This window comes from Cupressus sempervirens, chromosome 2 (assembly GCF_028749045.1).
Source record: "Cupressus sempervirens isolate cs-2001-9-10 chromosome 2, ASM2874904v1, whole genome shotgun sequence".
NCBI lineage: Eukaryota > Viridiplantae > Streptophyta > Pinopsida > Cupressales > Cupressaceae > Cupressus > Cupressus sempervirens.
This window is the reverse complement of record NC_143119.1, coordinates 32,318,062-32,330,089: the sequence shown is the minus strand read 5'-3', so window position 1 is coordinate 32,330,089 and position 12,028 is coordinate 32,318,062. Positions and strand designations below refer to the sequence as shown.

The following is a 12,028-nucleotide window of genomic DNA, read 5'->3' as shown; positions in this document are numbered from 1 at the left end:
CAGAATAGTCGCAAGTAACGCTGCAGGATAGGCAGGATGAAGATCTCCATTAATGCCAAGGGAAGGAGACAAAAAGATCATAGGAGAAAGTTGGGGTCGATCCACAAGAGGGCACATCGTGTGCATATTTCCAAGGGAGAAATCAAAACATTCTAAGCTCAAACAACCAACTTATTAAAAATAGTAAGCTTCCAGAAATAGCAACTTTGCATTGAGATAGCATTTATTGAAAGACATAAGAAATATTTTTGGGTGATGCAAGATTGTTCTTACACCCAAGATCCTCCTGCATCATAGCAATAGGTGATTTTTGTACAATTTAGAGTTGTAATTGTCTGTGAACCATTCCTGAATAGATAGGAACTGACTGAGAGCATCACCTCTTTTGTAATTTTAGTTAAGATCCTATCAAAGCCACCTACAATAAGAAGGGAGCCTCCCCTAGTGCTAAGAGCAGAAATGTCACGACGAGCCTAAAATCACAATTTTGCAGGTACGAGGAGGCACAAGAACTGGTGGCCTTTGGAGAAGCCTAGGGACTTTCTCAAAACATGACGCCTTCCCTACCATTTCAAATCAGTCGTCGTGCTTTTTGTGTTGGACTTGTGCTCTCTTTCAATTTCAGGCTGATATCAAAGTGGTTTTAGGAGTGGCACAAGGAATGGCAGTCTCAGAAGAAGTTTTCCAAATTGTCCTTGTTTCTAGCTTATCCCAGCCACAAGCCTCCACGTCCCATTTCTATTTGCCTTTGCACTTTTTTCCTTCGAATTTGTCTTTGGGTGGACTTGGATAAGGCACACAAATGGCAGCTCAAGGAGGTAGTCTTGGATTTTCCAAGATAAGGTGTTATCCCCATCATATGGTATTGAATGCACTCTTAGTTTGGTATTCTCAAGTACAAATGATGGTTTTCTATGCTCGTATTCAATAAAAATTTGGAATTTCTCATCTTTGTGCATGTTTCTTCTCAACTTTACTTGATTCCTTTATGACTCAATAGACCAAATGGTTCGTTCCAAATTTGCGAGATTCATTCCACACCTGCTTCCTTGATTGGTTCTTGATGCGTTCCCAAGTACAGAATTATGTAAATCTTTGTCTAACCCAATTCCTATATTGCCCTATCAATTCCAAGGGTATTCTAACGACTCTTGCCCTATACTATTCCTTTTTAATCAATTCCTTGGCAGGCTTCGAGGTTGCAAATCTCTGCAATGCAAGACATTCTCTAGGATTCATACTGTAAAGACATAATCAACCTAACCTAAGTGAACAACAAAAACAAATGGGGGTCCCTAACTACAGGGGTGCGTGTGTGCAAGCCACAATAGTCTTAACTTGAATTGGAAGAGTGTAGATTAGATAATTAGATTCTTGGGAAACTCCATCAATTGGACAGAGAAATTTGATGTATATTATCTTATTTTCAGTTGCCATTGGTGAAATCTTCAGAAGACCATCTTCAATTCTGATTATTTATTTAACTGATAGATAAATAATTATGTTTGTATGTCTTCAACAAAAAATTTAGCTATTTGAAAACTTATCAGAGGGAAGGTTTTTTCACAGCCACAATTGATATTTGATCAGATTCAGAAATATACGATGTGCAACAAAAGGATTCCATGCCAATTCTGAATAGCATGACATTTTTGTTTGCAAAGTTGCAAAAAGTCATTTTGAAATTATATAGGATGTCTAAAACCCAAATCAATACGAGAGATTTCAAAGGATGAAATTATAAATATAACTAAAATGTGACAAAAATGAAATGCAAACAAAGTACAATACCTACTGCAAGTCCCACAGGATTGATACCATATTTTTTCGATATCTGTAGATATTCCTGCAATATAGTAAATAACATTTATATATTTAGTTTGTGAAGAGTGTGAAAGCAATGCCAATATCTTAACATGATTCTTACACTCATACAAAATCCTAGAACATCTAACCAATTTAACAAAACAAAGCACGCCTTAATCTCCTGTCAACTTTCTTGTTAATCGAGGAACAAAAAATTTGACACTCCAAATTATATAATCAGTATTAGTTTGCTAGAACTATTGTTCCATAGAGTTTCCTAATAGGGTGACATGGGACGAGTTTCAAGGACAGCAAGACCAAGGGCCTAAGTTAGGAGACGACAAGGGTGACGATAAGGTGATGGTGTGGGAATGGTGGTAGGGGTGACACTGATATTAAAATTGAGGTGAATTGAAATCTTTGAGGCAAAATCTACAACATAACATTTATGTGAGTGTCTCATGAAAGGCAAACTAGCTTTCAAAGAGTTAATGATTGGCAATCAATACATAATGACATGTGCAATATAGCAAGTGACCCAATAATGTCCCTAGTAGAGGCGGATAAGGTAGTAGAATTATTACGGGATGTTTATCCAAAGTTCCCAAGTCTAGGAAACATCCCCATGCAGGGGACACTTGTTTTTTGGAGGAAGGGGGATGCATCCCCATGGAATATTGTCTAATCTCTAACTGTTGCTTAGATCCAATAAATCTCCTAAAAATGTATTTTGTCAAAGGAAGCAAGGTACTAAAAAATGCTTACTACACTAATATGTTGAGAATGTTGACCAAATTTCAATCTTTTAAGTAGGACGGTGGGGAAAACCTTTTCAGGAAAAGAACCCCACAATTAACAGTACCTAAATGTATTATTCAGTAAACCATAGTTACAATATATTTGACAGACACAAAATTAAGAAAAACTCAGCAGACCCGAAATTTGTGGCTTGGCAAACAAATTTGTCAGTTTAAATAATTGCTTGTTTTTCTAAATGTTTTTTTGACAAAATTCAGTGACAAAAATATATACAATGAATCCATAAATTAGCATAAAAGTGTCTTCTATTCAATCTGGTTTATTTGAATACAAATTGCATCATTATACTACATCACAATAAAAGAGTTAGTCGGCAGCTATTATGAATTTATGACAATTGCCTTTCAAAAATCATTATCATAATTATAAATTGCATATTACAACAATTTACATCTCCCTCTTCCCTAGTCCAATGAAAACTAGTAGAGAGGTCTAAACCGTCTAATCCTTGCACTTTGTCGCAGCCTCTTTCTTAATATTGAAAGATATATTTGTAGTTTTGACTCAACCAAACATATGATCTCTAATTTGTTGTCTAGCTTTCTTATGCAAAGCTAAAGGTTGTATTGGATTTATAGAAATAATGACATTTGAATATTTGATATGGATAGTATGATACTTCATCATTGATCGATGATATAATGATAGTGGTAAAAATAATTGTCTATGTCATCAACTCTCGTCTCCTCTCCCAAATACCCCCATTGTAATCAGTTATTTTATATGAGAAGAAATCTGGGATAGCTAGTGGGGTTATAGCATATTAGAGATCCCAATGGGATTGAAGGGTAGTGTCCCCAGGGGAGGGGAGGGAGGGGGAGGTATAGAAGCAGCACTGTCAACGAGATCGAAGGTTACTACCCCTCGAAGTGTCCAACGGCAATGCCCCTAACCCCTGCCACTAAGCCCAAAAGAAGGATTTCGCCAAACAAAACATCATGTGTACATTTTGTTTTCTTAATGTTTTTTTTCCTAAATAAGTACTTTGTATGTTTGGGCAGGGACTGGCTGAATTCTCTTTTTGAAAACTTGCCAAAAAAGCAGTGAGAACTTGACAGAATCTCAACAAACTTGCAAGTTTTCAGCAAGTTACGCACCACACAAATCTAATGAGAACCTGTTCAGTCGTCCAAATACATATCAAAGTTTAAAAGACAAGATTTTTATTGATATCAAACCAGTATGGAAGGAGTTTGTTAGATGAGTTCTACTGTCAAATAAGGTTATATTAGTTATCATAAATGTCAAATAAATCATTGGCAAAGAATAAGGATATTAAATCATCAGTGTTGAAAGTGGAGACATGTTTACTTGACCAAGAAGAGACTAATGTTTAAAATCTCTCACATTGTATTCATTAGAGACAATGAGTGACTCTACTTTAATAAAGGAGGTACTTCATTATAGTGTATGGTTTTTAACATAAAATAACATTGGTCAGCAGTTGACATAATTAAAGCAACGATTATGCCTTAAGTATCACTGATTCTGAAGAAAGAAATCATGTAATGAAAGCGAATCTTACTTACATAAATAGCTTGAGTTAAACTGTTTAATGAGCAACTGATTCGTATATTCCCAAAGAAACCCAAAAACACTCAAAAAACATATATTCAAAAAACTCAAAAAAAAAAAACTGTACACCATTGTAAAAAAACCTTTATGTTTCCAAAAGCACAAAAAGTATAAAACCTTTCAAAAATTAAAAAACTAGTCAGTTGCTAGATTGGTTAGAGGTTGAACCAACAGGGTTCATTACAGTGGTATCGAAGCTTGCACACAAAGTGGTTGACAAAATATTAAACATCCATAATTCAAAAAAGCTAACTAGCAAACACGGGATTCTTACATATAACTATCAAATTTCAAGACAACATATCATTTTCATAGCAAATCAATGGATTAATGAAGCTTGAAATAGCAGGGGTTCTTACAGCGGTTTCCTGCAATCATGTTGGGGCTGGAAATTAAAATTTCATAGAATTCATATAGATGACATGTGAGTGATCAGCACTCTTGCAATTGTTCAGTAATGGAAAACAAAAGGGATGAAGTATTTAGCATTTTTGGGGAATATGAGACTCTTCCTCAATATCTTAAGAAGGGTTTATCTTTCAAATCTTTCATGGACTTTCATCCAAGACTACTCTCTAAGAATAACTTGGTAAAGAAACAATATCATAGGATAGCTTGTGATCTATTTACAAGAAGGATTGGTTCACATAATTGCAAGAAAATTGTATCTAGTGGATGGAAGGTGAAAATTGAGGAAGTGGAAATTATCAATGCTGAAGTAGTTGTTATCAGTCATGATAATAAGCCTGATTTTTATGACAGCGGTTGTCCACTTGAGCGTAAAGAAAAATTGCAAGTCGTGGCAAGTCCAAAAAGTGTTATGGTGGTGACTTTGGGTATTGGTACTCATGATATTGGTGCCAAGAATGGGGATTGCAGCGAAATTTTCTCTGATAACAGTTCTGATTTTCATGACAATAGTAAGGAAACTTTGTATAAGCGTGAGATGACATCCATCTATATTGTTGAGCCTCGGTGCATTGGGATCTAGGTGGTGACAGGGCTAGCAATAAAGCTTGAGCGGATTCCGTTGAATGCCTTCACCTCTTTTGGCATGGGGAAGTGTGGATCAATGTTGACAAGCAGAAATTTTACGATGTTCTTCTTGGCAAGCGTATATTCAAAATTTGGGATCTAGGTATATTATTTTGGAGACTTTTTAGTGTGTTGTGGGATCTTTTGTGTGCATCAGGGTTCCAATTTGAGTTCACTGGGGAGTATTGTAGCATGTACATAGTGTGGATTATTTGTTGTTTCATTTATGATTCTCATTTACATTATTGGTTTCAGATACACAGTTTTAGTGAGTAGAATCTTTGGATAGTTTGTTGTTCATTTTTGTGTACTTGTGGTTATCATGGTGCTTCAGCAGTGATGTTGTGTGGGATATATCAAGTCTTCCTTCGGACTTATAGTGTAGTGGAATTTCTCTATAGTTAGGATTTTTTAAGGACAAGCAATCTCAGGGAGGGTGGACTATAATGTCCCTAGTTTCACAAGCATTAGAGTTTGGTTGGATTAGCCTACACCTCTCAACTGTAATTTTTTGAAAGATTGCATGTGGCTAGAAAAATATCGGTTCTCGTGTTTCCGCTGTCAGCCGACTGGATTGTCGTAGTTGTTTATGTAGCCGACGAGGTGATTGTCGTCGGTGTTTTTGTATTTTGTAGCCGACGGGTAAATAGTTTGTAGCGGACATGATGTTTGTGGCCGACAGACTCCTTCAGAAAGGTTCAGCGGATAGTATTTATATCCCGTCTAGGATCATTGTAATGGATATTCTATGATTCATCTTATCAAGCATAATGTATGTCTGGCATATGCGAATATAACTCTGCTATTCTGTTCCATTGTCTGTATGCGTTGATTTCTTTACCAGTACGGTAAACATTTGGCATCGTTGCCGAAGAACCTGGAAAATGAAGATTAATGCCAAATCAGCTTAACAAGGATCGAAATAAGGCCAAGGGAAAAAATGGAATCTGTATTGCGCAAAAAAATTTAATTCTGGCACAGCAGGCAGACCGCCGAAGGAGATTCCAGAAGATTGCCGACGGAAATAGGAGTGCGAAGGCATTGTTGGAGGAGACTCGACAACGGGTGGAATTGGTGGAAGAAGCACGGGAGAAGTTTTTGAATTTGTGTTCGCCGAGGAAAGAGAATCCAGACGAAAGAGCATCGACTCGCACAGCTCAGAGTGCCGACGGAGCAAGAGCGTGGAGTGAACTCTTCGTCCGGGATACACTTCCGTGGGAAACAACTTCAGAAGATCCTTTTTCTTCACCAAGGTTCGCAGCTGTTGAGTCTGACGGAGTGGGAAAATAGTCCGTCAGTGTGGGAAACCAGTCCGCCGGTGTGGGAGTGCAGTCCACCGGTGTGGGAGACCAGTCTGTCGGTGTGGGAGTACAGACTGTCGGTGTGGGAGTGCAGACCGCTGGTGTGGGAGACCAGTCCATCGATGTGGGAGTACAGACTGCCGGTGTGGGAGTGCAAACCTCCGGTGTGGGAGTGAAGAGCGCCAGTGTTACAGGACCGAGCAACACCTATTTACAAAAACCAATCGTGATGGCAGGACCAAAAGAGAAACTGCCGAAGTTCAATGGCGATGGTACGACCGATCCCATTCGACATTGCAAAACATGTGAAACGATCTGGAAGGAAAATGGGATAACTGATGAAGACGACTGGATGAGGCAATTTCCGACCACCCTACGGGGCGTAGCAATTGATTGGTTTACTGATGCAGATCCACAAAAGCTAAACAATTGGGATAACATTTAAAAGGAGTTTCTGGCAGAATTTAAACTATTGTGGGATGATAATGAAATTGTAGCAGAGATCTTCAATACCAAGCAGGGGAAGAACGAAATTGTCCGCATTTACGCTAGGAAATTAAAAGACTTGATAAACAAAATGGAAAGTAAGCCAGCGGACAGACTTTAGAAAAGATGGTTCGTGGAAGGCCTATGCTCAAAATTGCGGAGGAAAATGAAAATTGTGCCACCATCATCATATACGGAAGCTTATAACAGAGCATTGGACCTCGAAAGTGAGCTGAAGACAAAGAAGAAGATGAAGAATAGCTCATCTGATTCGGATGACGAAGAACCTGCCGGAGGTGATAGCAGCGATGATGAAGGCAATAGTAAGAAGGTTCGTGCCCTATAGAAAGACATGATCCGCATGATGAAGGAGTTTAAAAATATGCAGAAGGAGCCAAAAGGCAGTGAGCTGTGGTGCACGGAGTGTAAGACCGACGATCATACTAAAGGATCGTGTACAAAGAACTAATTTTGTGACATTTGTCAGAGCATAGGCCATTCGACAAAAGAGTGCCCCTTTAACATAAAGACAAGAGGATCTCCGCAGGTGCTTCTTACACAGGAGGCTTCCCCGTCGGGCAGTAGCGAAAATACGAATAGTGTAGGTGCCACATCTGGAGGGTACAAGAATAATAACAGAGGGCAAAATAACAACAATGTGAACAATAACAATAATAATGGGAGCCGAAGTCGAACCTAGTATGATGCAAACGAACGGCCAATCGTTCAATGCTGAGCATGTAATTTGTGAGGTCATTTTGCGTAGGATTGTACAGCGGCAAACACACCGAAATTATTATGCAGATGGTGCAGACCCGGTGACCATGAAGATGCCAAGTGCCCAAAGTCTGCAGTAAACTTGATCACTGTCAGCACGGATGAAGAGGTGGTTCTGGCAATTATGAGGAGGCAAGCAAAATTGCCGGCGGAGGAAAAAAGAAAATTGGAAGAAGCGTAGGTGGAAATTGCAAAGGCACCATCGGCAGGGACATCTTAGTTGAAGGACATCACCAGCACCTTGGCAAGGAACTTCGCAGAACAAAACATTGTACGGCAAATCTTACAAACGGAGATACCGGTCAAGATAAGTAACCTCCTTCTCACAATGCCCCAGTTACGGACGGCCATTCTGAATCATACACCATTTCCAAAAGTAACAGAGGACACAGGAAAGGACAGTAGTCCAACGACGGCAACAAACCCAATGCTTCTGGCGCTCACAACGGAAAGGCATCCGGCGGTCGTCAAGATGGGGATTTTGGAAAATATTTTGACAGACACAATTGTTGATGGAGGGTCCGGCATGAATGTCTTATCGGAGGATACCTAGAAGAAGTTGGGAAAGTCGATGCTGTGGCCACCTACATTCCAGTTGCTCACAGTGGACCAGCACAAGATCAAACCGTTAGGAACCTTGAGGGCGCAACCGGTAACAATTGGTACGCAACCATTTTTATTGGATTTTGTGGTCATTCCATTGAAAAGAAAAAGATATGATGCTATTCTCGGACGGACTTGGTTGGTGCAAGAAAAAGTAAAACATGATTGGAAACAAAATACCCTATCAATGGAGCACGGAGGCAAAAGATTCATAATTGACTTGCACACACAAATGGTAGGTGAGGAGGTAGCACCATTAGACTCAGAAGGTGAAGGCGACAGTGATGACGAAAGAAATGACGATGAAGGAAAGAGGAGAATGGAACCGGACGACGAAGTAATATTGAGACTAGACGGAGGATCGAATGACGACGACCTAGACTCGGTGAATGGCCTTTACCATTGGCAAATAGAAGACTACGAATTCTTTCCGAGTTGTAATATGCTAAGGGTCGATGAAGGTGAGAAAAAGGAGGAAAATGAGTGTCTGGAGGAATACAGAGAAGCAGATGACGCAAAGGAGGTTACAGCTGAAGAAGGGAAGAACATACAATACAGACCAGAAAAAAGAAAAATTCCATCGTCCAGTACACGATGAATGGACCACACAAGAAGAAAAGAATGCATCGCACCATAAAATTGGTTGAAAGGTGCCGACAGCAAGGAAATAAGCTAGATGCGCAACGACCGCAGGCACGGGGGGCAACGAAGGTGACACAGAACAGGCATAAGGCGTGGCATGACAAGCTCAACAGGTTTCAGTCGAGGCAACTGGTACTCAAGTACGACGGTCGGAATGAAATCAAGCAGGAAAAGTGTAAGGCAAGAGGGGTTGGACCATATCAGATCTGGGAGGTCGGCAACAATGGAGCGATCAAATTGTCAAATTTGAACGGGGAAGAGGTATCTCAAGCAGTCAACGATTCCAAATTGAGAATATATCAAGCTAGAAAGATGTTGTCGTTGCTTTCACCGTCGCCGAATGCCCACGTGACTCCTCCGTTGTTGTCAGATGACCGTAATGCTCCAACACCAAATTGATGTAGAAAAAAAAAAGTTGGAGGAAAAAAAAAATTTGAAAAAAAAAAAAAAAAAAACCTATCCGTGGGAGGTGCTCCGCAGGCACCTATTCGCGGGAGGTGCTCTGCGGACATCTGTCTGCGGGAAGTGTTGCGTGGGCACCTGTCCGTGGCAGCCTATCAGGAGGTCCTCTTCCCATTGGGTATTCACGCACCTTGCGAAGATCTCTTTCCAGTTTGCGGATGGGTGAATGTTCACGGTTTCAGTTGTTGTAAGTTTCCGTGGGAGAAAAAGAAATATTAAGCCGGAGGCATTGTTGGGGTTCTGCACAGAACATGGCCGCGAAAAACAAAAGCATTGGAAGGAGGAACTTGTAGAGAGTCGAAACAGCAACAAACAAACAGAAGCAGGAGGGTTTCCAAAAAAAAAAAAAAAAAAAACGGCGATAGAATCAAATTGTTCAGAATGAGTTGCAGATGATGCCAAAGGGAAGGGGAAGCATTAGTGGTTGCCAGGAAGAGTGAGGAATCGGCAGAAAATGACAGAATGTGGGTTTCAGAGTGCCCCCAGACTCCACGGGGGCGTTGCCCCTCGACCCCGCCGGGGGCATTGCCCCCTGGACCCCCAATCGTTGCGGATATCAGTCGTGAAGTGTGACCAGTTGAGAAAACTTGAAGCTGTTGCAGACATGGAGTGTCTGTGTACCAGAGGCACTGGGAGTAGGTGTTGGCCGAGAAGCTGTATTGGTGGATGCATAGAGAGCTCGGGAGGAGTGGGTCATCCAGAAGCTAGTACAACGACACTTAGCTCAGTGGACCCAATGTTGGAAGCAAAGAAAGCAGCACGGGTGGCTATCAAGGTTAGCTTGAGAAGACAGTATTAGGTTAGCAGAGGCTACAAATGTAACCGGATGAATGTGGAAGTAATGTGATAGAAGCAGATTTTTCTTGTTGTAGTCACTATGTTAATGTATTTTGTTTGTTAATTTGTCTCAGATATTTTGTTAGTCGTCAGGAGACGACTTTCCTTTTTGGGGGGGGATGGTGTCAGCCGACTAGATTATCGTCGGTGTTTCTGCAGCCGACAGGTAAATAGTTTGTAGCGGACATGATGTTTGTGGCTGACGGACTCCTTCGAGAAGGTTCGACGGATAGTATTTATATCCCGTCTGGGATCATTGTAATGGATATTCTATGATTCATCTTATCAAGCATAATGTATGTCTAGCATATGCGAATATAACTCTGCTATTTTGTTCCATTGTCTGTATACGTTGATTTCTTTACCAGTATGGTAAACATCCGCTTTAAGAAAATATATTTGTAATTGCTTTTACATATACCATTTGTTATTGGTAAATTCTATATTGTTGTTGACGAGTAGAATTGTATCTAAAAGGGCGCATGACGGTTGAGTCACCCCTTCGGGAAAGTATATGTACACTGTCCGGAGAGGACTTTGGATCAATCTAAATCATTGGAATCATTGTAATAAGCATATTGTGTATATGAATACAATATTTGTTATGTGTTATATGTTGCTATACTACATGCGATAACTATCGTTTTACCCTATTCGATAAACATTTGGCGCCATTGCCAATTGAACTTGGACCTAAGGAAATGTTATCAAGATTAATGCTGAATTTGCTTAAGAAGGATAGGAATAAGATAAAAGATAAGGATGAAATACATACATCACAAGATGTTTTAATTTTAGCACAATAGGCACAAAGCAAACAAAAGCTTCAGCAAATTGTTGACAGACACCGAGGGGGTGAAGGGGCATAGACGGAGGGAGTGCATTCAACTAGCAAGCCGAGGAGTGCTGAGGAATTGCTAGAAGAGACCCAACAGCGATTGAATTTGGTGGAGAAAACAAGGGAGGACTTCCTTAACTTGTATATGCCGAGGATAGAGCATCTGAACGGAAGGAAAGCAACTCGCACGATTCGAAGTGCCAAAGGAGCATGAGCGTGGAGTGAACTTTTCGTTCCCAATACACCTGATCATAGTTCCAAGAATCACAGCGATTCATGCGATTCACGCGATTCGGCGATTCGATTCAAGCCAAACGATTTTTTGTGAATCGGTGAATCGAATCAGCGATAAAGGGTTTATGAAATAATTTACTCACTAAATTTCAAGGGTTTTCTAAATTTTCCGATTCATGGCCGATTCGATTCCAATTCATGGCCGATTCACGATTTGATTCGGCCTTGCCGATTTCGATCCGATTCCGATTCTTGTTACTTTGCACCTGATGAACAGATACAAGCAAAGAATCAAACAACTTCGCTTGAGGAAGATTTTCTTTCACCAAGTAATGTGGTTGTTAGGAACAGGGCAATCTGAAGCAGTGCGGGTGCTCAGAACAACATGGGTACTCAAAATAGCATGAATAGAAAATCCGATCAGACACTGCAAGACGTGCAAAACAATATGGACAGCAAATGGTGTAACAGACGAGGATGACTGGGTCAAACAGTTTCCAACAACCCTACGATGTGTGGCAATCGATTGGTTTGCAGACGCGGATCCTTAGAAGTTGACTACATGGGTAGACGTCAGTAAGGAGTTCATAGCAGAGTTCCGACTACTATGGGA

At 40.4% G+C, this 12,028-nt stretch overlaps 1 protein-coding gene across 12 annotated transcripts in view; it reads right to left on the bottom strand.

The window, feature by feature from the left end:
* LOC149570935 (uncharacterized) overlaps nucleotides 1-12,028 on the bottom strand; it is a 281,257-nt gene that overhangs the window by 42,658 nt on the left and 226,571 nt on the right. For 8 of the 12 annotated variants that reach the window (XM_089812482.1, XM_089812484.1, XM_089812493.1 and 5 more), the window contains one exon: nucleotides 1,792-1,846. In XM_089812482.1, coding sequence (XP_089668608.1) covers nucleotides 1,792-1,846 — 55 coding nt within the window. The remainder of the gene's footprint in view (nucleotides 1-1,791; nucleotides 1,847-12,028) is intronic. The other 4 variants (XM_089812492.1, XM_089812490.1, XM_089812485.1 and 1 more) reach the window with 1 other exon arrangement.